The sequence below is a fragment of the Sardina pilchardus genome, chromosome 17, assembly GCF_963854185.1.
Source record: "Sardina pilchardus chromosome 17, fSarPil1.1, whole genome shotgun sequence".
Classification (NCBI taxonomy): Eukaryota; Metazoa; Chordata; class Actinopteri; order Clupeiformes; family Clupeidae; genus Sardina; species Sardina pilchardus.
The window spans coordinates 1,572,912-1,592,397 of NC_085010.1; the positions used below are offsets into that span (position 1 = coordinate 1,572,912).

The 19,486-nt window shown below is 39.3% G+C and overlaps 3 protein-coding genes across 3 annotated transcripts in view; 2 read left to right on the top strand and 1 right to left on the bottom strand.

The window, feature by feature from the left end:
• mettl25 (methyltransferase like 25) overlaps positions 1-9,305 on the bottom strand; it is a 35,011-nt gene extending 25,706 nt beyond the window's left edge. Inside the window, exons 1-2 of the mRNA XM_062517754.1 lie at positions 8,988-9,305; positions 140-313 (exon numbers count right to left, since the gene is read on the bottom strand). Coding sequence (XP_062373738.1) covers positions 140-313; positions 8,988-9,195 — 382 coding nt within the window. The 5' untranslated portion in view covers positions 9,196-9,305. The remainder of the gene's footprint in view (positions 1-139; positions 314-8,987) is intronic.
• A 240-nt stretch (positions 9,306-9,545) lies between these two features.
• On the top strand, positions 9,546-16,873 carry ccdc59 (coiled-coil domain containing 59). Its single transcript, XM_062517755.1, has 4 exons — positions 9,546-9,771; positions 14,409-14,763; positions 14,998-15,085; positions 16,417-16,873. The coding sequence occupies exons 1-4, from the start codon at positions 9,633-9,635 to the stop codon at positions 16,579-16,581; spliced, it is 747 nt and encodes a 248-aa protein (XP_062373739.1). The 5' UTR covers positions 9,546-9,632; the 3' UTR covers positions 16,582-16,873.
• Positions 16,874-17,017: 144 nt separating this feature from the next.
• cracr2ab (calcium release activated channel regulator 2Ab) overlaps positions 17,018-19,486 on the top strand; it is a 34,530-nt gene continuing 32,061 nt past the window's right edge. The window contains exon 1 of the mRNA XM_062517753.1: positions 17,018-17,789. The gene's annotated coding sequence lies outside the window, so the exon portion shown is untranslated. The remainder of the gene's footprint in view (positions 17,790-19,486) is intronic.

A 19,486-nucleotide genomic window follows, 5' to 3' on the forward strand; every position in this document is an offset into this window, starting at 1 on the left:
TTTCACATCACAAAGTACATAAGGGCATGACTGTATTTCTCAAAGGGTTTCTGCTGTTCAAGTTACAACAAAGGTATTAAACCAGACTGAGGGGTTTGGAGTAGGGATAATTATATTTAAATAGGCCTATCAAGCTTACCTGCATTCCACCGGGTGTGTCTTTCTGTGTCATTGAGCATCTCCACTAACTTTCCAAAGGGCACAGAAATCCTGAGGCTAGGGAGAGAGTGAGCTTCTGCTGCTTCCAGGAAAGCTCCTATGTGTACCAGCTTCCCGCTGTCATGACTGAAACCAAAGCTGTTTCTCATGTTTCCTACAAAAATACCATACACTATTAGACTATAGCACAAACACTGCCAACATGAAGTGTATCTCATATCATGTACATTTTAAAGTTGAAAATAAACTCTTTAGAAAAGAAACAAATATTAATAATAACTAGAAATGCAATTCCAAGGAATTACCAGTGCATGAAAATGCAAAAATAGATAGATAATGTAGATATGGTTACTAAGATGTAGCTAGGGTAAATATAGTGGTTGCATAGTTTACAGAGAGTTGATAGTGTGAAGGTAGACAGTTTAAAGATGAAACGTTCCAGTTCTAACTTAAGTAATGATTTCTATTCATGTTAAAATGTTGATTAGCTAACTTAGCTAATGATTTCTAGCAGTTACACTAAAAATGCTTATTATGCTAGCAATGCTAACCAGGTTGATTAGCTAACTTAACCGATGATTTCTGGCAGTAATGCTAAAAATGCTAACTATGCTAACAATGCTAAATTTGCTAACAATGCTAACCAGGTTGATTAGCTAACTTAGTTGATGATTTTTTTGCAGTTATGCTAAAAATGCTAACAATGCTAACTATGCTAGCCATGCTAACTAGCTAACTTGCTAGTGAGGACTTTTATTTTGAAACATTTGTTGCTTGGGTATCCATAGTGGCCACTATCAGGAAACAAGAAGTTACTGCAGTATAATCATGTTGGTTGCTATGGAAACGGTCATAAACACTTAATTTTAATGGTTGCTATGTTGGTTGCTAGGTACATGGAGGTTTCATGTAGTTGACTGGAGGCATAGTGGATGATAACTGACAGTTGGAATGGTTGAACAGTTCAATAGTTGAGTAGTTTCAATGGTTAAATGATTTAATAGTGTATTATTGCAGTGAGGACCTTTATTTTGAAACAGTTGTGGACAGAGGAAGTAGTGAAACAGGATCTGTAGTCTTAATGAGATTGTATGCTTAAAGCCTGAGACAGAAGGTGCCTCTCATAGCGTTTACGCGTCCTCTCTCGCTCCTCACTGATCTACATAAAGAATGATGGAGCGGCAACAATGGGATAGTCTAGCCCTTCTTCTATCTTTCTTTATGTAGATCATTGAGGATCAAGGAGCGAGGGAGGACATATAAACGCTGCTTGAGAGGGACCCACAGTAAATACTTTAAAAGTTGTATGTAGATAGTCTAATTAATGTTGATAGATAGAATGTTTAATGGATGTTGATAGGCAGATTGTTTAATAGATATTGATTGACAGTTTAATGGGTGGATGAGTGAATGGTCTGAAGAAGATGAATGGATAGAAGGTTGGATGGAATGTGCCTTATATTCTTGTTAAGAGAGACACTGATACAGCTCTCTGAGAGTAGTTGACACAGGTGTAATCAATTTAACTGGCTAGTCTTAAGAGAGCCAGAATACTCTTAAAGCCTGAGACAGAGTAAATAATTTAAAAGTTGAATGTAGATAGTCTAATTAATGTTGATAGACAGAGAGTTTAATGGATGTTGATAGACAGATTGTTTAATAGATGTTGATAGACAGTTTAATGGGTGGATGAGTGAATGGTCTGAAGAAGATGAATGGATAGAATGTTGGATGGAATGTGCCTTATATTCTTGTAGAATGGAGAGACACAGCTTTCTACTGAGAGTAGTGGATACAGATACAGGTGTAATCAATTTAACTGGCTAGTCTTAAGAGAGCCAGCCTGAGACAGAGTAGATTGTTTAAAAGTTCAATGTAGAGCGTCTAATTGATGTTGTTGATAGGCAGACTGTTTAGAATGGGTGGATGAGTGAATGGTTTGAAGAAGATGAATGGATATAAAGTTGGATGGAATTAGGAGGACTTATTTTGATACTGTTGTGCGCAGAGGATACAGGGGAACAGAATATGTAGTCTTCAGAGAGATTGTAAAGCCTGAGAGAAACTGACAGTTGGTGGCCAGGTGGCTGACCAGCTGGGGTAACATTCTAATTGCTGCCGTGATGTCATAATGAGCCATGTTAAGTCTATGGGGGAAATTGTAATAGTTTTTAACTAATAGTTTAAAAAGTATAAAAGTTACAAAGTTGAAAAATACAAAGCCCACATCGCGTAAGTAAGACCTACGCGTCAAAATTTGAATGGAGTTTCTACGTTAAGCGGTTGAAGCTGAATTGCGTGCGTTAGAAGAAGAACTAGAAATGCAATTCCAAGGAATTACCAGTGCATGAAAATGCAAAAATAGATAGATAATGTAGATATGGTTACTAATGTGTAGCTAGGGTAAATATGGTGGTTGCATAGTTTACAGAGAGTTGATAGTGTGAAGGTAGACAGTTTAAAGATGAAACATTCCAGTTCTAACTTAACTAATGATTTCTATTCATGTTAAAATGTTGATTAGCTAACTTGGCTAATGATTTCTAGCAGTTGTGCTAAAAATGCTAATTATGCTAGCAATGCTAACTTTACTAACAATGCTAACCAGGTTGATTAGCTAACTTAACCGATGATTTCTAGCAGTAATATTAAAAATGCTAACTATGCTAACAATGTTAAATTTGCTAACAATGCTAACCAGGTTGATTAGCTAACTTAGTTGATGATTTTTTGCAGTTATGCTAAAAATGCTAGCTATGCTAACATTGCTAACCATGCTAACTAGCTAACTTGCTAGTGAGGACTTTTATTTTGAAACATTTGTTGCTAGGGTATCCATGGTGGCCACTATCAGGAAACAAGAAGTTACTGCAGTATAATCATGTTGGTTGCTATGGAAACGGTCATAAACGCTTAATTTTAATGGTTGCTATGTTGGTTGCTAGGTACATGGAGGTCTCATGTAGTTGACTGGAGGCATAGTTGATGATAACTGACAGTGGAAATGGTTGAACAGTTCAATAGATGAGTAGTTTTAATGGTTAAATGATTTAATAGTGCATTATTGCAGTGAGGACTTTTATTTTGAAACAGTTGTGGACAGAGGAAACAGTTAACAGGATATGTAGTCTTCTGAGAGAGATTGTATGCTTAAAGCCTGAGAGGGAGAGAGCTGCTGCAGGTGGCCCTGGCCACCTGGCATAAGATTCTAATTGCCCTATTATGATGTCATAATCACAATGTTAAGTCTATGGGGAAATTTTAATAGTTTTTAATTTATAGTTTAAAAAGTATAAAAGTTACAAAGTTGAAAAATACATAGCACGGGTGTCCTAAGCAAGACCTACGTTACAAAGTTTGAATGAAGTTTCTACGTCAAACGGTTGAAGCTGCATTAAATACGTTAGAAGAAGAACTAGAAATGCAATTCCAAGGAATTACCAGTGCATGAAAATGCAAAAATAGATAGATAATGTAGATATGGTTACTAAGGTGTAGCTAGGGTAAACATGGTGGTTGCATAGTTTACAGAGAGTTGATAGTGTGAAGGTAGACAGTTTAAAGATGAAACATTCCAGTTCTAACTTAGCTAATGATTTCTAGCAGTTACGCTAAAAATGCTAATTATGCTAGCAATGCTAACTTTACTAACAATGCTAACCAGGTTGATTAGCTAACTTAACCGATGATTTCTAGCAGTAATGCTAAAAATGCTAACTATGCCAACAATGCTAAATTTGCTAACAATGCTAACCAGGTTGATTAGCTAACTTAGTTGATGATTTTTTGCAGTTATGCTATAAATGCTAACAATGCTAACTATGCCAACCATGCTAACTAGCTAACTTGCTAGTGAGGACTTTTATTTTGAAACATTTGTTGCTAGGGTATCCATGGTGGCCACTATCAGGAAACAAGAAGTTACTGCAGTATAATCATGTTGGTTGCTATGGAAACAGTCATAAACACTTAATTTTAATGGTTGCTATGTTGGTTGCTAGGTACATGGAGGTTTCATGTAGTTGACTGGAGGCATAGTGGGTGATAACTGACAGTTGGAATGGTTGAACAGTTCAATAGTTGAGTAGTTTCAATGGTTAAATGATTTAATAGTGTATTATTGCAGTGAGGACCTTTATTTTGAAACAGTTGTGGACAGAGGAAGTAGTGAAACAGGATCTGTAGTCTTAATGAGATTGTATGCTTAAAGCCTGAGACAGAAGGTGCCTCTCATAGCGTTTACGCGTCCTCTCTCGCTCCTCACTGATCTACATAAAGAATGATGGAGCGGCAACAATGGGATAGTCTAGCCCTTCTTCTATCTTTCTTTATGTAGATCATTGAGGATCGAGGAGCGAGGGAGGACATATAAACGCTGCTTGAGAGGGACCCACAGTAAATACTTTAACAGTTGTATGTATATAGTCTAATTAATGTTGATAGACAGAATGTTTAATGGATGTTGATAGGCATATTGATTGACAGTTTAATGGGTGGATGAGTGAATGGTCTGAAGAAGATGAATGGATAGAAGGTTGGATGGAATGTGCCTTATATTCTTGTTAAGAGAGACACTGATACAGCTCTCTGAGAGTAGTTGACACAGGTGTAATCAATTTAACTGGCTAGTCTTAAGAGAGCCAGAGTAATCTTAAAGTCTGAGACAGAGTAAATCATTTAAAAGTTGAATGTAGATAGTCTAATTAATGTTGATAGACAGAGAGTTTAATGGATGTTGATAGACAGATTGTTTAATAGATGTTGATAGACAGTTTAATGGGTGGATGAGTGAATGGTCTGAAGAAGATGAATGGATAGAATGTTAGATGGAATGTGCCTTATATTCTTGTAGAATGGAGAGACACAGCTCTCTACTGAGAGTAGTGGATACAGATACAGGTGTAATCAATTTAACTGGCTAGTCTTAAGAGAGCCAGCCTGAGACAGAGTAGATTGTTTAAAAGTTCAATGTAGAGCGTCTAATTGATGTTGTTGATAGGCAGACTGTTTAGAATGGGTGGATGAGTGAATGGTTTGAAGAAGATGAATGGATATAAAGTTGGATGGAATTAGGAGGACTTATTTTGATACTGTTGTGCGCAGAGGATACAGGGGAACAGAATATGTAGTCTTCAGAGAGGAGCCTGAGAGAAACTGACAGTTGGTGCCCAGGTGGCTGACCAGCTGGGGTAACATTCTAATTGCTGCCGTGATGTCATAATGAGCAATGTTAAGTCTATGGGGAAATTGTTAATAGTTTTTAATTTATAGTTTAAAAAGTATAAAAGTTACAAAGTTAAAAAATACATTGCGCTGATGTCCTAAGCAAGACCTTTGTAACACAGTTTGAATGAAGTTTCTACGTTAAACGGTTCAAGCTGAATTGCGTGCGTTAGAAGAAGAATAATAAGAAGTAGTAGAAGAAGAAGAAGAAGAAGAAGAAGAAGAAGCCTAGGGATAACAGTACAGTGCATTTTCATGCACTGTAATAATAAGAAGAAGCAGAAGACCGAGGAAGAACAGTACAGTGCATTTTCATGCACTGTAATTACCAGTGCATGAAAATGCAAAAATGTATAGATAGATTATGTAGATATGGTTGCTAAGGTGTAGCTAGGGTAAGCATGGTGGTTGCACAGTTTAAAGAGAGTTTATAGTGTGAAGGTAGACAGTTTAAAGCTTAAACATTCCAGTTCTAACTTAACTAATGATTTCTAACAGGTATGTTAAAATGTTAACTATGTTAACAATGATAACCAGGTTGATTGGTTTACTTAGCTAATGATTTCTAACAGTTATTGTAAAAATGCTAACTATGGTAACAATGCTAACCAGGTTGATAAGCTAACTTAGTTGATGATTTCTAGCAGTAATGCTAAAAATGCTAACAATGCTAACATGCTAACTAGCTAACTTGCTAGTGAGGACTTTTATTTTGAAATATTTGTTGATAGGGTATCCATGGTGGCCACTATCAGGAATGAAGAAGTTACTGCAGTATAATCATGTTGGTTCCTATGGAAACAGTCATAAACGCTTAATTTTAATGGTTGCTATGTTGGTTGCTAGGTACATGGAGGTTTCATGTAGTTGACTGGAGGCATAGTTGATGATAACTGACAGTTGGAATGGTTGAACAGCTAAATAATTGAGTAGTTTCAATGGTTAAATGATTTAATAGTGTATTATTACAGTGAGGACTTTTATTTTGAAACAGTTGTGGACTGAGGAAACAGTTTACAGGATATGTAGTCTTCAGAGAGATTGTATGCTTAAAGCCTGAGAAAATGACAGTTGGTGCCCAGGTGGCCGGCCACCTGGCGTAAGATTCTAATTGCTGCCGTGATGTCATAATGAGCAATGTTAAGTCTATGGGGGAAATTGTAATAGTTTTTAACTAATAGTTTAAAAAGTATAAAAGTTACAAAGTTGATATATACATTGCCCACATCGCGTAAGTAAGATCTACGTAACACAGTTTGAATGAAGTTTCTACGTTAAGCGGTTCAAGCTGAATTGCGTGCGTTAGAAGAAGAATAATAAGAAGAAGATGAAGAAGTTGAAGACTAGGAAGAACAGTACAGTGCATTTTCATGCACTGTAATAATAAGAAGAAGAAGACCGAGGAAGAACAGTACAGTGCATTTTCATGCACTGTAATAATCACATCACATGTGTATTAACCGACAGTGATCTAAATTTCAACAGCCACATGAAAATGATAACTAAGGCCCCGTTTACATGACAACGCTGGGCGTTTTTGTCTTCACCGCTTTCACACCTTTAATGATACCGGTCAAAAAAACATTTGCGTTTACACACAGAGGTGAAAACGCCAAGTTGCCCAGAAGAAGCACGCCAGTGGGTGTTCCCGACAGTAGCTATGCAAATGCCTTTCCTCGTCAATGAGCACGCTCAAAATCTAAACAGCAATGTAAGATATGAGAGCTAATGCACAGTATTGCTTTTCAGTTTCTTTCTTGTAATGTTATTGTATATGGCCCCCTAGAATAATATCGAATGTCTATCAGAACTGGCCACCGCCAAACACCTGAAGTTGGCAACCCTGTATTTCGCATGCACGGTTAATATACTGTGTAGGCGACGGACATTCGCCTACATTATATTACTGAGATGTAAAGGAGGCCAGCATGCCAGTAGCTATTGTGGTATCAGACACTACAAATGATTTAGGGTAGGCTATTTTATTTACTTGGGCTACGCAAAGCACAGGGCAGTGTATTTTGATGCATTTGTGAGACGTTTAGTTTAGTTTAGTTTAGTTTGAGCCTACTTTTAGACTGTCTGATTATATCGCTAAATGTTGGGACTGATGAATTCTGAAATCTGGGCGATATTTCATGGTTTACGATTAAGTTTCATGTCGTTGAAAGTGTCGGGATGTCCACTAGCTGTTTGTGAGAGAATTCGTTGAACATGCTCTGTCTGTGCTGAATTAAATTGAGCTATTTGCATCGCGGCCACAAGTAGGCTAGGCTATAGCTGTGTGCATATTAGACTATAACTCCTGCTCAAATAAAATGTGTGCGCGTAGGCTAGTTCTGCATTAAGTACAGTAGGCTACGTGTTTACAGTAGGCGTGTTTACATTAACTCTTTTAGCAGGGGGAGGTGGTGGACTTAAAAGTAGCCTAGACTATTTTGGAGCAGGTTATTGTTAAAGTGTTGTCGCTGGTTGTCGAAATCATGCAGAATTGCAACTTTTTGTTCCAGCATTGTCAACAAATGCAACAGTGCAGCAGCACACACACAGCTCCGTGATCCAGCATTGTTGTTGTTCTGCCAAGGGTCTAGTCAGGTGAGGTCAAGCGCGGGGCTGGACTAGAGGTTCGAGGTGGGGCTATGTCGTCATAAAAACCCCAGATGTGCCTTTGCACGGCAAAACGAAAACAGGGTTTTCAAAAACCTCCACATTGGAAGCAGTTTTCAAAAACCATCGTTTTCAGCCTCCAAAACAGCGTCGTTGTGTGAACGCAATGCCTAACTGATGAAAAAAAACACAGTTTTAAAGAAAAACATTGTCGTGTAAACAGGGCCTAAATCAGCTTTTGACCACCTCAAAAATGTTGGCAAACATGGTGAAGCAGCTTTTAGCTGGCTCAGCTCTGGAACCAACTTCCGGATGACATGAAAAAGGCACCAACTGCAGCCAGTTTTAAATCTAGACTTAAGTTCAGATGCTTGAGTTAACTGCACTGAGTTCTGTATCTCTTTTATTATGCCATCTTGTTAATTATTCTTTATGTTGAATCAATGACTTTACATTCTTTCATGCTTTTTCTTATGTCTTCTTGGTTTTACCTTGATTAATCCTTTCCTTTTAAGTTAGATCTCTTTTTAATTATTATTTGCCTATCTATGCATTTACTGTTTTGTTTATGAAAAGCACATTGAATGACCTCTGTGTATGAAATGCGCTATAAATAAACTTGACTAGTCAATTTCCCACAAAACCTCCCATAAAATGTGTAATGACTTCTTCTGCAGACAAACACTTTCTAGACTGGTTATATGGTTAAACCCAGCCCAATCTGCCGGCGATTGGATTTCGGAAGATTAATTGAGCTTAATTGTCTGGTAATAGCCAGGCCATCAACGTTCCTCTGTGTGGCCATTCTCATCATGGACGCCACCTCAAGACGATGCAGGAGGATGTCTACCTGACTTAAAAAATATGCTAACTTAGTGGCCCCATGGTGGCATTGCACCATTGATATGGGGCGACAACTGAGTCATTCTCCCCTATTACTTTAGAAGTGCAGAGGCAGACTACTGGAAGCGTAGGCTACTGTAGGCTGTGAAACGTACCCTCTTGAGTCGTCTGTTGTGGATTGATGTTATCGTTAAAATGGGACAACACGTCCTCCGGTGTCAGACCTATGAACTCATCCCAAATATTACCCGTGTAAAAGTCCACTGTATGCGCGTTGGCAATGCGGAGAGCAATAGCAAGAAAGCGCTGCACATCATCTATTTTTCTTCTTAGAGCAGGCAGTGATAATCCAAGACATTCCATCTCATTTATTTGGTTGAAGTTGGTAGAAAGACCATGTCAAAGTTTCATTGAAAGACAGAAGGCATTATTTGAGATAGCTCGTATATCCACACGTGTCCACGTCCGGATTTCCGAAGCTTCAGAAGCAACTAATCGAACAAACATATCAAAATGTTGTCGAAGAAGGCATATGAGGAAGCCATGTTGATTGTGTCAAATCATATGCAATTAAACAGGTTCGACCGTTACTTGCCTCACCAGACATGGACTCTCGACAGCACCTGGACAGCACGAATGATCATTTTCGATTGAGCTTGCCTAGAGAAGCAGGATGTTCGTCATCAAATCGCGTCGAATAGTATTGTGATGGTCTGGTGCTTGTGCTTGTGCTGGGCTATGGTGCTGGGTGCATATGGGGCTAGACGAGAGCAAATTTTTTTTACATTTGTAAAGAAAAAATGGCATCAGTTCATACCGATCTGAAAAATCGTCCAAAGATCGTCAGAAATAACGATGGTAAAGCACACCGGTTAGCAGGTAGAAACAAGCAGAAGTGGGTGTCAGAACACAAATCACTTCATGGGAGTTTGAACGAGGGTAAGTAAGACATGCTTTCCCTTGTGTGTTATTATTTAGTAGAGCGAGACTGGTCCATTATATATGAAGGGGACACAGATTAAAGGCCGTTACACACAGATACATACGACACGAAATTACCGTGCGAAAATGCGAAAAATTCGTGTGCGAAATGCCCATGCTCTCTCCATGCTCACGTGACGCAGGTTCAAGCAGGGACTTTCAGTATATAGCCTAGTGCCTTCTGAATGAATGATGCAGTTGTCAGATGTAGCCTAGAAAGACAACAAAAATCGTAAAATCAGCAAGATTTGAAGCAAATTATGTAAGTATCCTATTAGGCCAGAGTGAAAGATTTAAATGTCATTCTGGTCACAATAGGGAGACGAGTAGGCTAACTAGGAGAGGAGTTTTTGTCCCCTTTTGCTGATTGAAGACCAGTCGTCATGCAGCATTCTGAATCAGCAGTAATGTCCAATCCTTTTTCCATTTTTTTTAAAGCACAGGTTATTATGCCATTTTCGACCTTTCTTCGCAATGTACCACTGTACATTGTCAAATGTATAACATTTATTGACAATAATGTAACAGTCAACTTATATCTTCAGTCAATTCAAAACTTAAGCAAAATAACATGCCATCTAGTTTCTCTTTTGCAACCTTCCTCACAGAAGATGACATTTAGAACAAAACAAACATAACCAATAAAACAGCCATGTCCACATTCTTCTCTGAACTATTAAGTGAATTCAACTATTTCCAACTAGTTGAACACATACCACACCAGTGTTTCCCCTACAATTTTTCTCCAGCAGCGGTGCTAGGAGCCATCAACTGGCTGTGCTGTGTTACAGAGTGCAAGTAGGCTAGGCCTAATTGTCGTTAGACATGTGAAGATTTGCAGTGGCGCTGAAAATCCAGCTGCGCTGCTGAATACATTGTAGGGGAAACACTGCACGCAGATAACTACTTTTTTATCTCCTGAGAAATGTGGGTGCTGCTGGTGCTTATCTTTCCACCATTTCAGTGTGTTTGAATCCACAGAAATTAGTTTAACCATTTTGTAGAGTTGGATCTCGTCTTTCACAACATCAGACCATTGTTTGATTGCTCACCAATCACTAAACAGTTCACTGAGTTATGTTCTCTTTGCTGGGGGGCCTCCGCAAGTTGCTACAGTTTCTGGATCCTCTGCAGGGTTTTGGCTGAACCCTTCTCCTGAGGCATGACACTGAAATAGTTCTTCCAAATATTTTACTGGCACTGCCTTTTGTGAGAAATATTTTCTGTCCAGGAGGACGTATTGCTTGTCGAAAGTCTGTAGCATCGTCTTAAAGGCTGGATTCTCCACCAAATTAAATGGCAACTTTTCCTCCACTAGAAGGCGGGTCACAGTTTCGGTCAGGGTTCGGCACTGATGGCTGATATTTGGTCCCTTTTCTGAATGAGTCAGCGAGCCCCAGCTGCTGTTTCTGGCCTAAGGTTGAAGGCCGATCTTCAGGCGAAGTGTTGGTGCTGCCGACTGTCTAAAGGGCAGAAAATGTTGTCAGATGGTTGATTCTTAGATGCAACCTCAGGTTAGATGTACTTGAACGTGAGACCGGAATCTTCTCATGGCAAATCTTACATATTCACTCTTCCACATAGCTCATTGTTGACAAAGTATTGCTAGTTTACTCTCAGAATTGGCATCCCAAATTGCAGCTGTTGTCATCAACTGTCCACTGAATGATGACTCGGTATAATGGCAAGCTTTTGTATATAAGGTAGAGGTGGGCATAGATTAATTTTGTTAATCTAGATTAATCTCACTGTAATCTTGAAATTAATCTAGATTAATCTAGATTAATTTTAGGTGCACCAGCGCAAAATTTAGGTGCACCCACATTTTTCATTGCATCGCCTTTAACGCTAAAAGGTCACCTTTTTATTGCTGTCCTTTCATATAATGATTTTTTAACAACAAAAAGTCTAGAAAAAGCTTGAAACACAATAAAAGATTTTTTTCTTTACAAAATTATTTATATAAGCCTATTCTACATACTGAAATGTCTGATATTCATGACAGCACACTTTATGCAGATTGCAGCCTACTATTCATATTACAACTCTGCCTCTTTAATTCAGCTGTCTGCTTGAAATCTCAAAATGTAAACAAAGTAGCATAGTTGGCTAGTTTATCATAGTTTACTAGTTGGACTGCTCAGTTTCCCCACGTGTGTTTACTGTAAGTTTCAATGTGGGCTAATACTTTTTCTCCTTTCGAGTTTTGGAGTTGGAAAACATTGGTATTGAGATTATCATCCAACTCATGCAAGACTGACTTGAATGTAAGAGTTTTAATCAACTTTCTGCAGCAATGATGCTAACCGGAATTTAGATTATTTTAGCTAACGTCTTCTATATGCATCATTGCTTTCACCATAGTGAATGTTTTATTTGGATGTGCATGTCGAGGGGCGGGTCGCGACTCGCGAGTGTCCATTGAGCGCGCACGGGAGAGTGAGGGAGAGGGAGAGGGAGAGAAAGAGAAAGCGGGCCAAGGAGAGGGGGGTTACTTCTATTAGGAATGAGCGATCAGGTGCCGATTCGGGAGGGGTCTGAGCTTATCGTCCATGTTGGGAGGATGTATCATTGGTTACTGTTTGGTAAAGTTGCACGTATTGTCTACAATGACAACTTGTGAAAGAAAGCAGCCGAGCAGCGTCAGGTGCACCAGTGCGACCTAGACTTTTTTCAGGCGCACTCTTAAACATTGGCGTTCGCGCTAAGATATCAAGGTGAAAGTGATCATAGCTTGCGTGGTATAGACCCAGCTCCCAGCCCAACTTTGAGAATAGATTAACGCCGATATTTTTTTTATCGCCCGATAAGAGTTGCACGATAACGCAGCACGTTAACGCCGATAACGGCCCACCACTAATATAAGGACACACAGATTTGTGAGTTACTCATTCTGCAGTTATGCAAATTAGCAACGTAAGAAAGCATGTCAATTTGTTCTACTATGAACTAGCTCAGATTAAATTAAAAGCTTTTTAATGAAGACGAAGAGTGCCTTGGATTTCTTCAAAACATCTCAACAAAGTTATGTTTAACCAAAGAGCACCTTCGCACTACTAAACAGAACGCCGAAGCCCTCTGACCTACATCTTCTTTGTTAAGAAGGCATGTATTGCAGTTATCAGATGCAGAGATAGGGTATTTAGACAGGGTATAAAGACAATGGCAGCAGTCAACACTGTGCGTGACTTTAGACCTGTGTGTGTGGCTGGCAGCATTGTTGAATCCCTACCCAATGAGCTTAACTCTTTTTACACCAGGTTTGAGAAAGATCACCAGTCTCAGTTGGCGGATATCATCAGTAGCTTGACCCCGAGTGACCCTATCATTGTCACGGTTGAATCTGTGAATGTCTGAGAACGACTAAGATCAAGAAAGCCCCTGGTCCAGATCACATCTGCGGTCACACACTGAAACACTGTGCTGAGCAGCTTGTAGGAGTTTTCTAGCAGATATTCCAGAGGTCTCCTGCCACTGTCCCCCAGTCATGGAAACACTCCACAATCATTCGCGTTCCCAAGAAGAGCAGCCTTAAAGTCCTGAATGACCTAAGACCCATTGCCCTCACCTCCCTTGTCATGAAGGCCTTTGAGAGGATTGTGAAAGTTCATTATCAATCCCACAGCCTCAAAGATGGAACCTCTTCAGTTTGCATATTGTGCAAAAAGAGGGGTGGATGATGCCAAAATCTACATATTGAATGCCATCCATGAACACCTAGAAAGGCCAAATTCTTTTGCACGACTTCTATTTGTGGATTTCTCATCTGCCTTTAACACCATTCAACCACACATGCTGGCCAAAAAGCTCATGAACTGTTTCAACTTAGATCATCAGTTAATTCTGTGGATCACAGACTTTCTGAGTTTCTCTGACATCAGATACACGTCCACTGGGTCACCCCAGGATTGTGTCCTCTCACCACTGCTTTTGTACACAGATGATTGTAGAAACCGCCATGTTGATCGTCATCTAGTGAAGTTTGCCGACGACACTGTTATCCCTGTTATCTGGTTCTGTCCAAGATCATGGGTCTGTCCGCAGTGAGTTTGTGGAATGGTGTGATCGCTCCTTTTGGGAGCTAAATGTCACAGACCAAGGAGATGTTCATTGACTTCAACAGGCATGGAGGATGCAGAACTGCAACTACAATACATGGGGAACCAGTGGAAGTTGTACATGAGTACAAATGTCTGGGCACTGTCATTGATGACAAACTGCATTTTGACTTGAACAGTGGCAGTATTTTTTGAGGAAGCTATACTCCTTTGGAGTGAGCAGGAAGATCCTTAACATGTTTTACACCTCCTTCATTGAAAGCTCTGACCTTTTCATAGATATGCTGGTTTCACTCCCTTTCTATCAAAAATAAGAAACACCTCTAGAGCATTATGCACACGTGTTTTTAGACCATTGGCCACCCTCTTCAGTCACTGACATCACTGCATGATAAGGCTACACTAAGGTGCACTGCATGATAAGGCTACACTAAGCTTTATCTTAGAAGACTCTACTCATGTTCTACTGATTATTTAATTGAATTGAATTGAGATGGCAAGGTGAATGCTAATTCAGTTTTCTATTTTGTCACACAGGTTTGGGGTTTGCTTTCAAAAGGAGGGAGAAGGTTAAACATGAATACAATAAACTGCGCCGAAAGCAACGTAAAAACAAGGAAGTGGAAAAAAATGTAACAGATAAGTATCCAGAACATCTTCAACACCTTTATTTGGCTGAGGAGGAAAGACAAAGACATGAAGAACTTAAGAGAAGACATGGTCGGACTGAAAGGACAACCGCTTCAATGGGGAAGGAGGAGGAAGAGGACAGACATGAATTCTGCCCTGACAATGCCATTACCATCACAGCAGCTGACCAGCCAGTTTGCTCTGAGCAGACCAAAACTGTCAGTAAACAGTCTCCTCCAGCATCAACTCCACAGTCAGACCGGTGAGACCATACTTGAACTCTGAAGTCGGCAGTATATTTGAAGACAGTAGTGACATCACACCTCCATTACTTTAGCAAATACCCTAAAATAACACTACAGTCACAAATGATAATTATCATTACTAGCTGTCCTAGCTGACATAACCTGGCAGAATGATGCCCTTTCATATGAAAAAAGTATCTTTATTTCCACATCCCTTGATCGTCTTCATTATTTTGTGTATCTCCCTCTAGGATGAAGAAAAAATGGAAGATGACCTCTTACAGTCGGACTAAGGAGGACTATGAGAAACAGAGAGAGGAGCGTGAGAGAAAAAATGAGGTAGTAAAATGTATTCTTATGTATTGTGTTGCATTTGCCCAAAAACTGTCTTGTGTAGAGAGCCAACAGAGAGGCACAAACCAACCAGCCAACAGAGGGCATAACTGAGAGTGATTATGAACGTGTGACAAACAAAATCAGTCAAGCTGCCTCTGGCTGTGTTTGGTTTTACATGTCATAACGTCAGCTAAACATAAGTCATACCTTAATTCTATCACTTGAAATACGCACACATATATCCTACATCTGAGTGAAATTGACCAAAGAGTGTTTTTCTGAATGAAAAAAACATCATATAAGCTGCTGAGACAGCATTTTTTAGACCCATCTTGATCTTCTGCTTCTGCATCATTGCATGAAATTTCGTTGTCTGTAGCTGACTGAAATAATGTAAACTTCAGAGCTTTGATGTAAGGCTATATGTTTAGCCTATTCAACAACTTAATGATTTGAAGAAAAACTATTCTGTAGAAAGATGCATCATCATAAGAGATTTGCAATGATGCGACTCAAAAACAGTCTTTGGTAGCATAATTGACATGTCACTCTGTCTGCCCCTCGTTGTTTAGCTGTGTGGCATTCTGAAACATCCTGAAATTCCGGACCACTACCCTTTCGCTCATTTCAGTTTGGGCCTTGCAGTCGGAATTATCGTTTGTTTATTCAAAATGTCAAGTTTCAAGAGCTATTTGAAGTGTCAGTTTATTGCACATCATGTTTATGTCATTTTCAATAGCCACTGCACGTGTTTGTTGCGGTGTTGTAAAATCCGCCGGAAACCATTTTATGCAATCAAACTGTATACAGGGAGTCTTTACTGTTGATGTCAGACATTGTAAGCATCCAAACATCTTGCATCTTCACCCGTGATTCAATGGAGCCAAAACTCTGCTTATCCTCTCTGTCTCTGGTCCTGTGCTGTGCTGTGTGAGAGTGGGAGTGGCTACCGTAAAGCGAAGAAAGGCAATGTGTGTTTATTTTACCGATATATTTAACATAACTTATCTTAGTTAACTTGTCGATAACTAGTTAACAATGTCAAACTTGACACTGCACTGTACTGGTGCCCATAGCAAGACACCTGCTAAGTTTGAAATCAATTTTGGACAAATAGTTTGAGAGATATGCGAATAACAGACAGACTGACAGACAAAGTGATGTTTCGTAACTATGAAGTAAGGTATGCTTTTGCATAATATGAGGCTATTAGTATGTATACATAGTATACAAGCAATGAAGGACATCCCATAAACAGGACCTACAGTACATGATGAATGGGAAATGCATGAAATATGGGATGCTTTTGAAACTGATTTGTGTTGTTTTCATAGGAATATCAAAAATATACAGCAGCGAAGGAGGAGGCCCTTCAAAAGTATAAAGAGAAGAAAAAGGCAACATATCAACTGCTGAAGAAAAAAACTAAGAAAGGCCAGCCCAACTTGAATGCACAGATGGAACTGCTGCTTCAGAAGATCCAAGACACAAAAAAATGACGAGGAGAGTGTAATCCTTGTTTTGGACAAAATGACAGACACTTCGAAATTAAAGATGATAAGCAACTGTCCATACTAGACCAATTCAACATAGACACTATCTGACAATCTTAAAACTGTATTTAGACATGTATGTAATTGATTTGTGGCATACCATAAACAATTACTGTACTGTCTTAATTACAGTCATGATCTTCACTGCAGTTTATTATTACTGCTTATTAAGGTTTTGGTAAATTGGTGATTTGTGGAAGGTGTCCACATATAAATAAAGCTTTTCGTAGAACCAAAATCTGATGGCATTTCTGAAGATTTCTGATGGATTTGGGATGTGTCTGTTTTCCTGGACTTACGGGAAGCTCCAGTAAATTGGCCAATCCAATGTACAGTTAGGGGTGCTATATGGCATATTGTTTTGTTGTCAGATGACCTCTAAAAAGCAACAGAATAAATAAACAACTGTACAGGTACCACTGGTGGTATGTGGACTCTGTGTTGTGTTACCCTGGGAGTCTTCAAGATGCTTTATTTCATTTATTTCAAATTACGTACAAATATCATGAAAAAATGTTATATTTTAAACTAGTTTTTTATCTTTCTTGAAAACAAAACAAAGCAAAACAGTATGAACAAAGTAAAATATATTTGAATTGAATTGGCCTACCCTACTGTGCACTGTTTTAATGCTGGTCATAATGGTGGTACATGAGTCAATTGTTCTCTGAGGTGGTAGCCTACTCATTGTGAAACGTTTGAGAACCACTGTTCTAAAGGGTTTTACAAAGAGATCTAGTAGGCCTAATTAAAAGAGCAAAATTAATCTAATGCTAATAATCCAATGCTACAATTTGACAGATAACTATGATGATACTCAGAAAACATAGAGATGGTAATCGCTTAACCTCACAGTTCAACCACACTTCATCACCCTCTTCGTCACGAAGCCTTTGACAGTTTTTTTTGTTTGTTTGTTTGTTTTGTTTTCAGGTTTCTCCTCCGTTGCCTGACTACTTTTCCTGACCATTTGAAACTTTGAAAAAAATCTTAGAAGCGGATTAAGTTTGCTCAGGCGACCACCTCATGGTATCACATGCTAACTACATGACTTCACAAATAGTCTAGCAAACGATACATGGAATTCAAATGCGTTCCTTGAAAGCCTGTAGCCTACTGTGATGTTCTGGTGGACACCGATGCCCGATTTTAAGGTAGGCTATACGCATAACTGTAGCTCATGCTCAACATATTTTTCCGCGTGCATTAGGCCTACAAATAGGTGGGAATTAGGTTGAAACAATCTTACTATTGAATTGCTAATAAGGCCCGTACAGAGCACCAAGTCCGATTTTGGGCGAAATAAGCGCATGAAATTACGCAGGCTAATAAATACAGCCCAGACCTATTCACAGGTCGAAATTCGTTGCGATGAAAATAAAACTTTCGAAATAGCCCCGTCTCAAACTAAATTTCGCATGCGAAGAAGCCTGACCAGCTAAATGTGAGTTTCCCACTGATGTCAAACTTAAAACGACGAGCAGAAAAACCTGCAAAATAGGCGATCTTGCTGTCCATTATGTCTATGAATTAATACGTCTACAGTACCAACGTTACACAATTGTTTACGTCACAGAAAACTCTCCCAGGTGTTTAGTGCTAACTCAGACAGCTTTCCCCACTTACCACCGTCCCATCATTGCAGCTCAGCATACTACAGCCCATCATGCGTTTATGCAGCTACTATGCTGCTGACATGAGTACAAGTTCCCACTATTGTAATTTTGCTTCACGTTGAATAGGGCAAGATGCTCGAATTTCTTGCGTTATGCTATATGCCTCATCACTGAAATATTTCCATGGGAATATCTGTGGTAAACTTTCTGTGGACCTACAGTACATCATTAGCCTAGATTTTAGAGTGTGTTGTTGATCATCATTGCCATGCACACCCGACTCAAACGCTGGCGCTCCATCCACCTGTGGCGCACGAAATGACGGGCGACTACACAATGTTAAAGGGATATTCCGCCATTTGTGGAAATACGCTCATTTTCCACCTTCCCTCGAGCAAAACAATCGATATTTACCTTGTTCCCGTTCATCCAGCCATTCTGTGAGTCTGGCGATACAACTTTTAGCTTCAGCCTAGCATAGATCATTGAATCGGATTAGACCATTAGCTTCTCGCCTGCTAGCTTCATGTTTAAAAGTGACTAATATTTCTGGTAATTTTCCCATTTAAAACGTGTGTCCTCTCAAGTTAGAAAGTGCAATAAGACCAAATGAAAATGAACCCTGCCGTTTTTCTAGGCTGATTTGACATGGAACTACATTCTCATCTGGCGTAATAATCAAGGCAACTTGCAGCTACTGGCACTACTACTGCTTGATGTCTATGGGGACTATTTTCAGATGCTGCGTACGATATCACTGCGCCTATGGTACGTTTGCAAGTTGCCTTGATTATTACGCCAGATGAGAGTGTAGTTCCATGTCAAATCAGCCTAGAAAAACGCCAGGTTTCATTTTCAGTTGGTCTTATTGCACTTTCTAACTTGAGAGGAGACACGTTTTAAATGGGAAAATTATCAGAAATCTTAGTCACTTTTAAACATGAAGCTAGCAGGCGAGAAGCTAATGGTCTAATCCGATTCAGTGATCTATGCTAGGCTGAAGCTAAAAGTTGTATCGCCAGACTCACAGAATGGCTGGATGAACGGGAACAAGGTAAATATCGATTGTTTTGCTCGAGGGGAGGTGGAAAATGAGCGTATTTCCAAAAATGGCGGAATATCCCTTTAAGTTGGGCCTGATCGTATATCATAATTCACATAGGCTACATTTCACAAAGTTCGCCGCCTTTCCTCAGCCAATTTACATGAATGAAACGTTTTGCAATGCTTAAAAC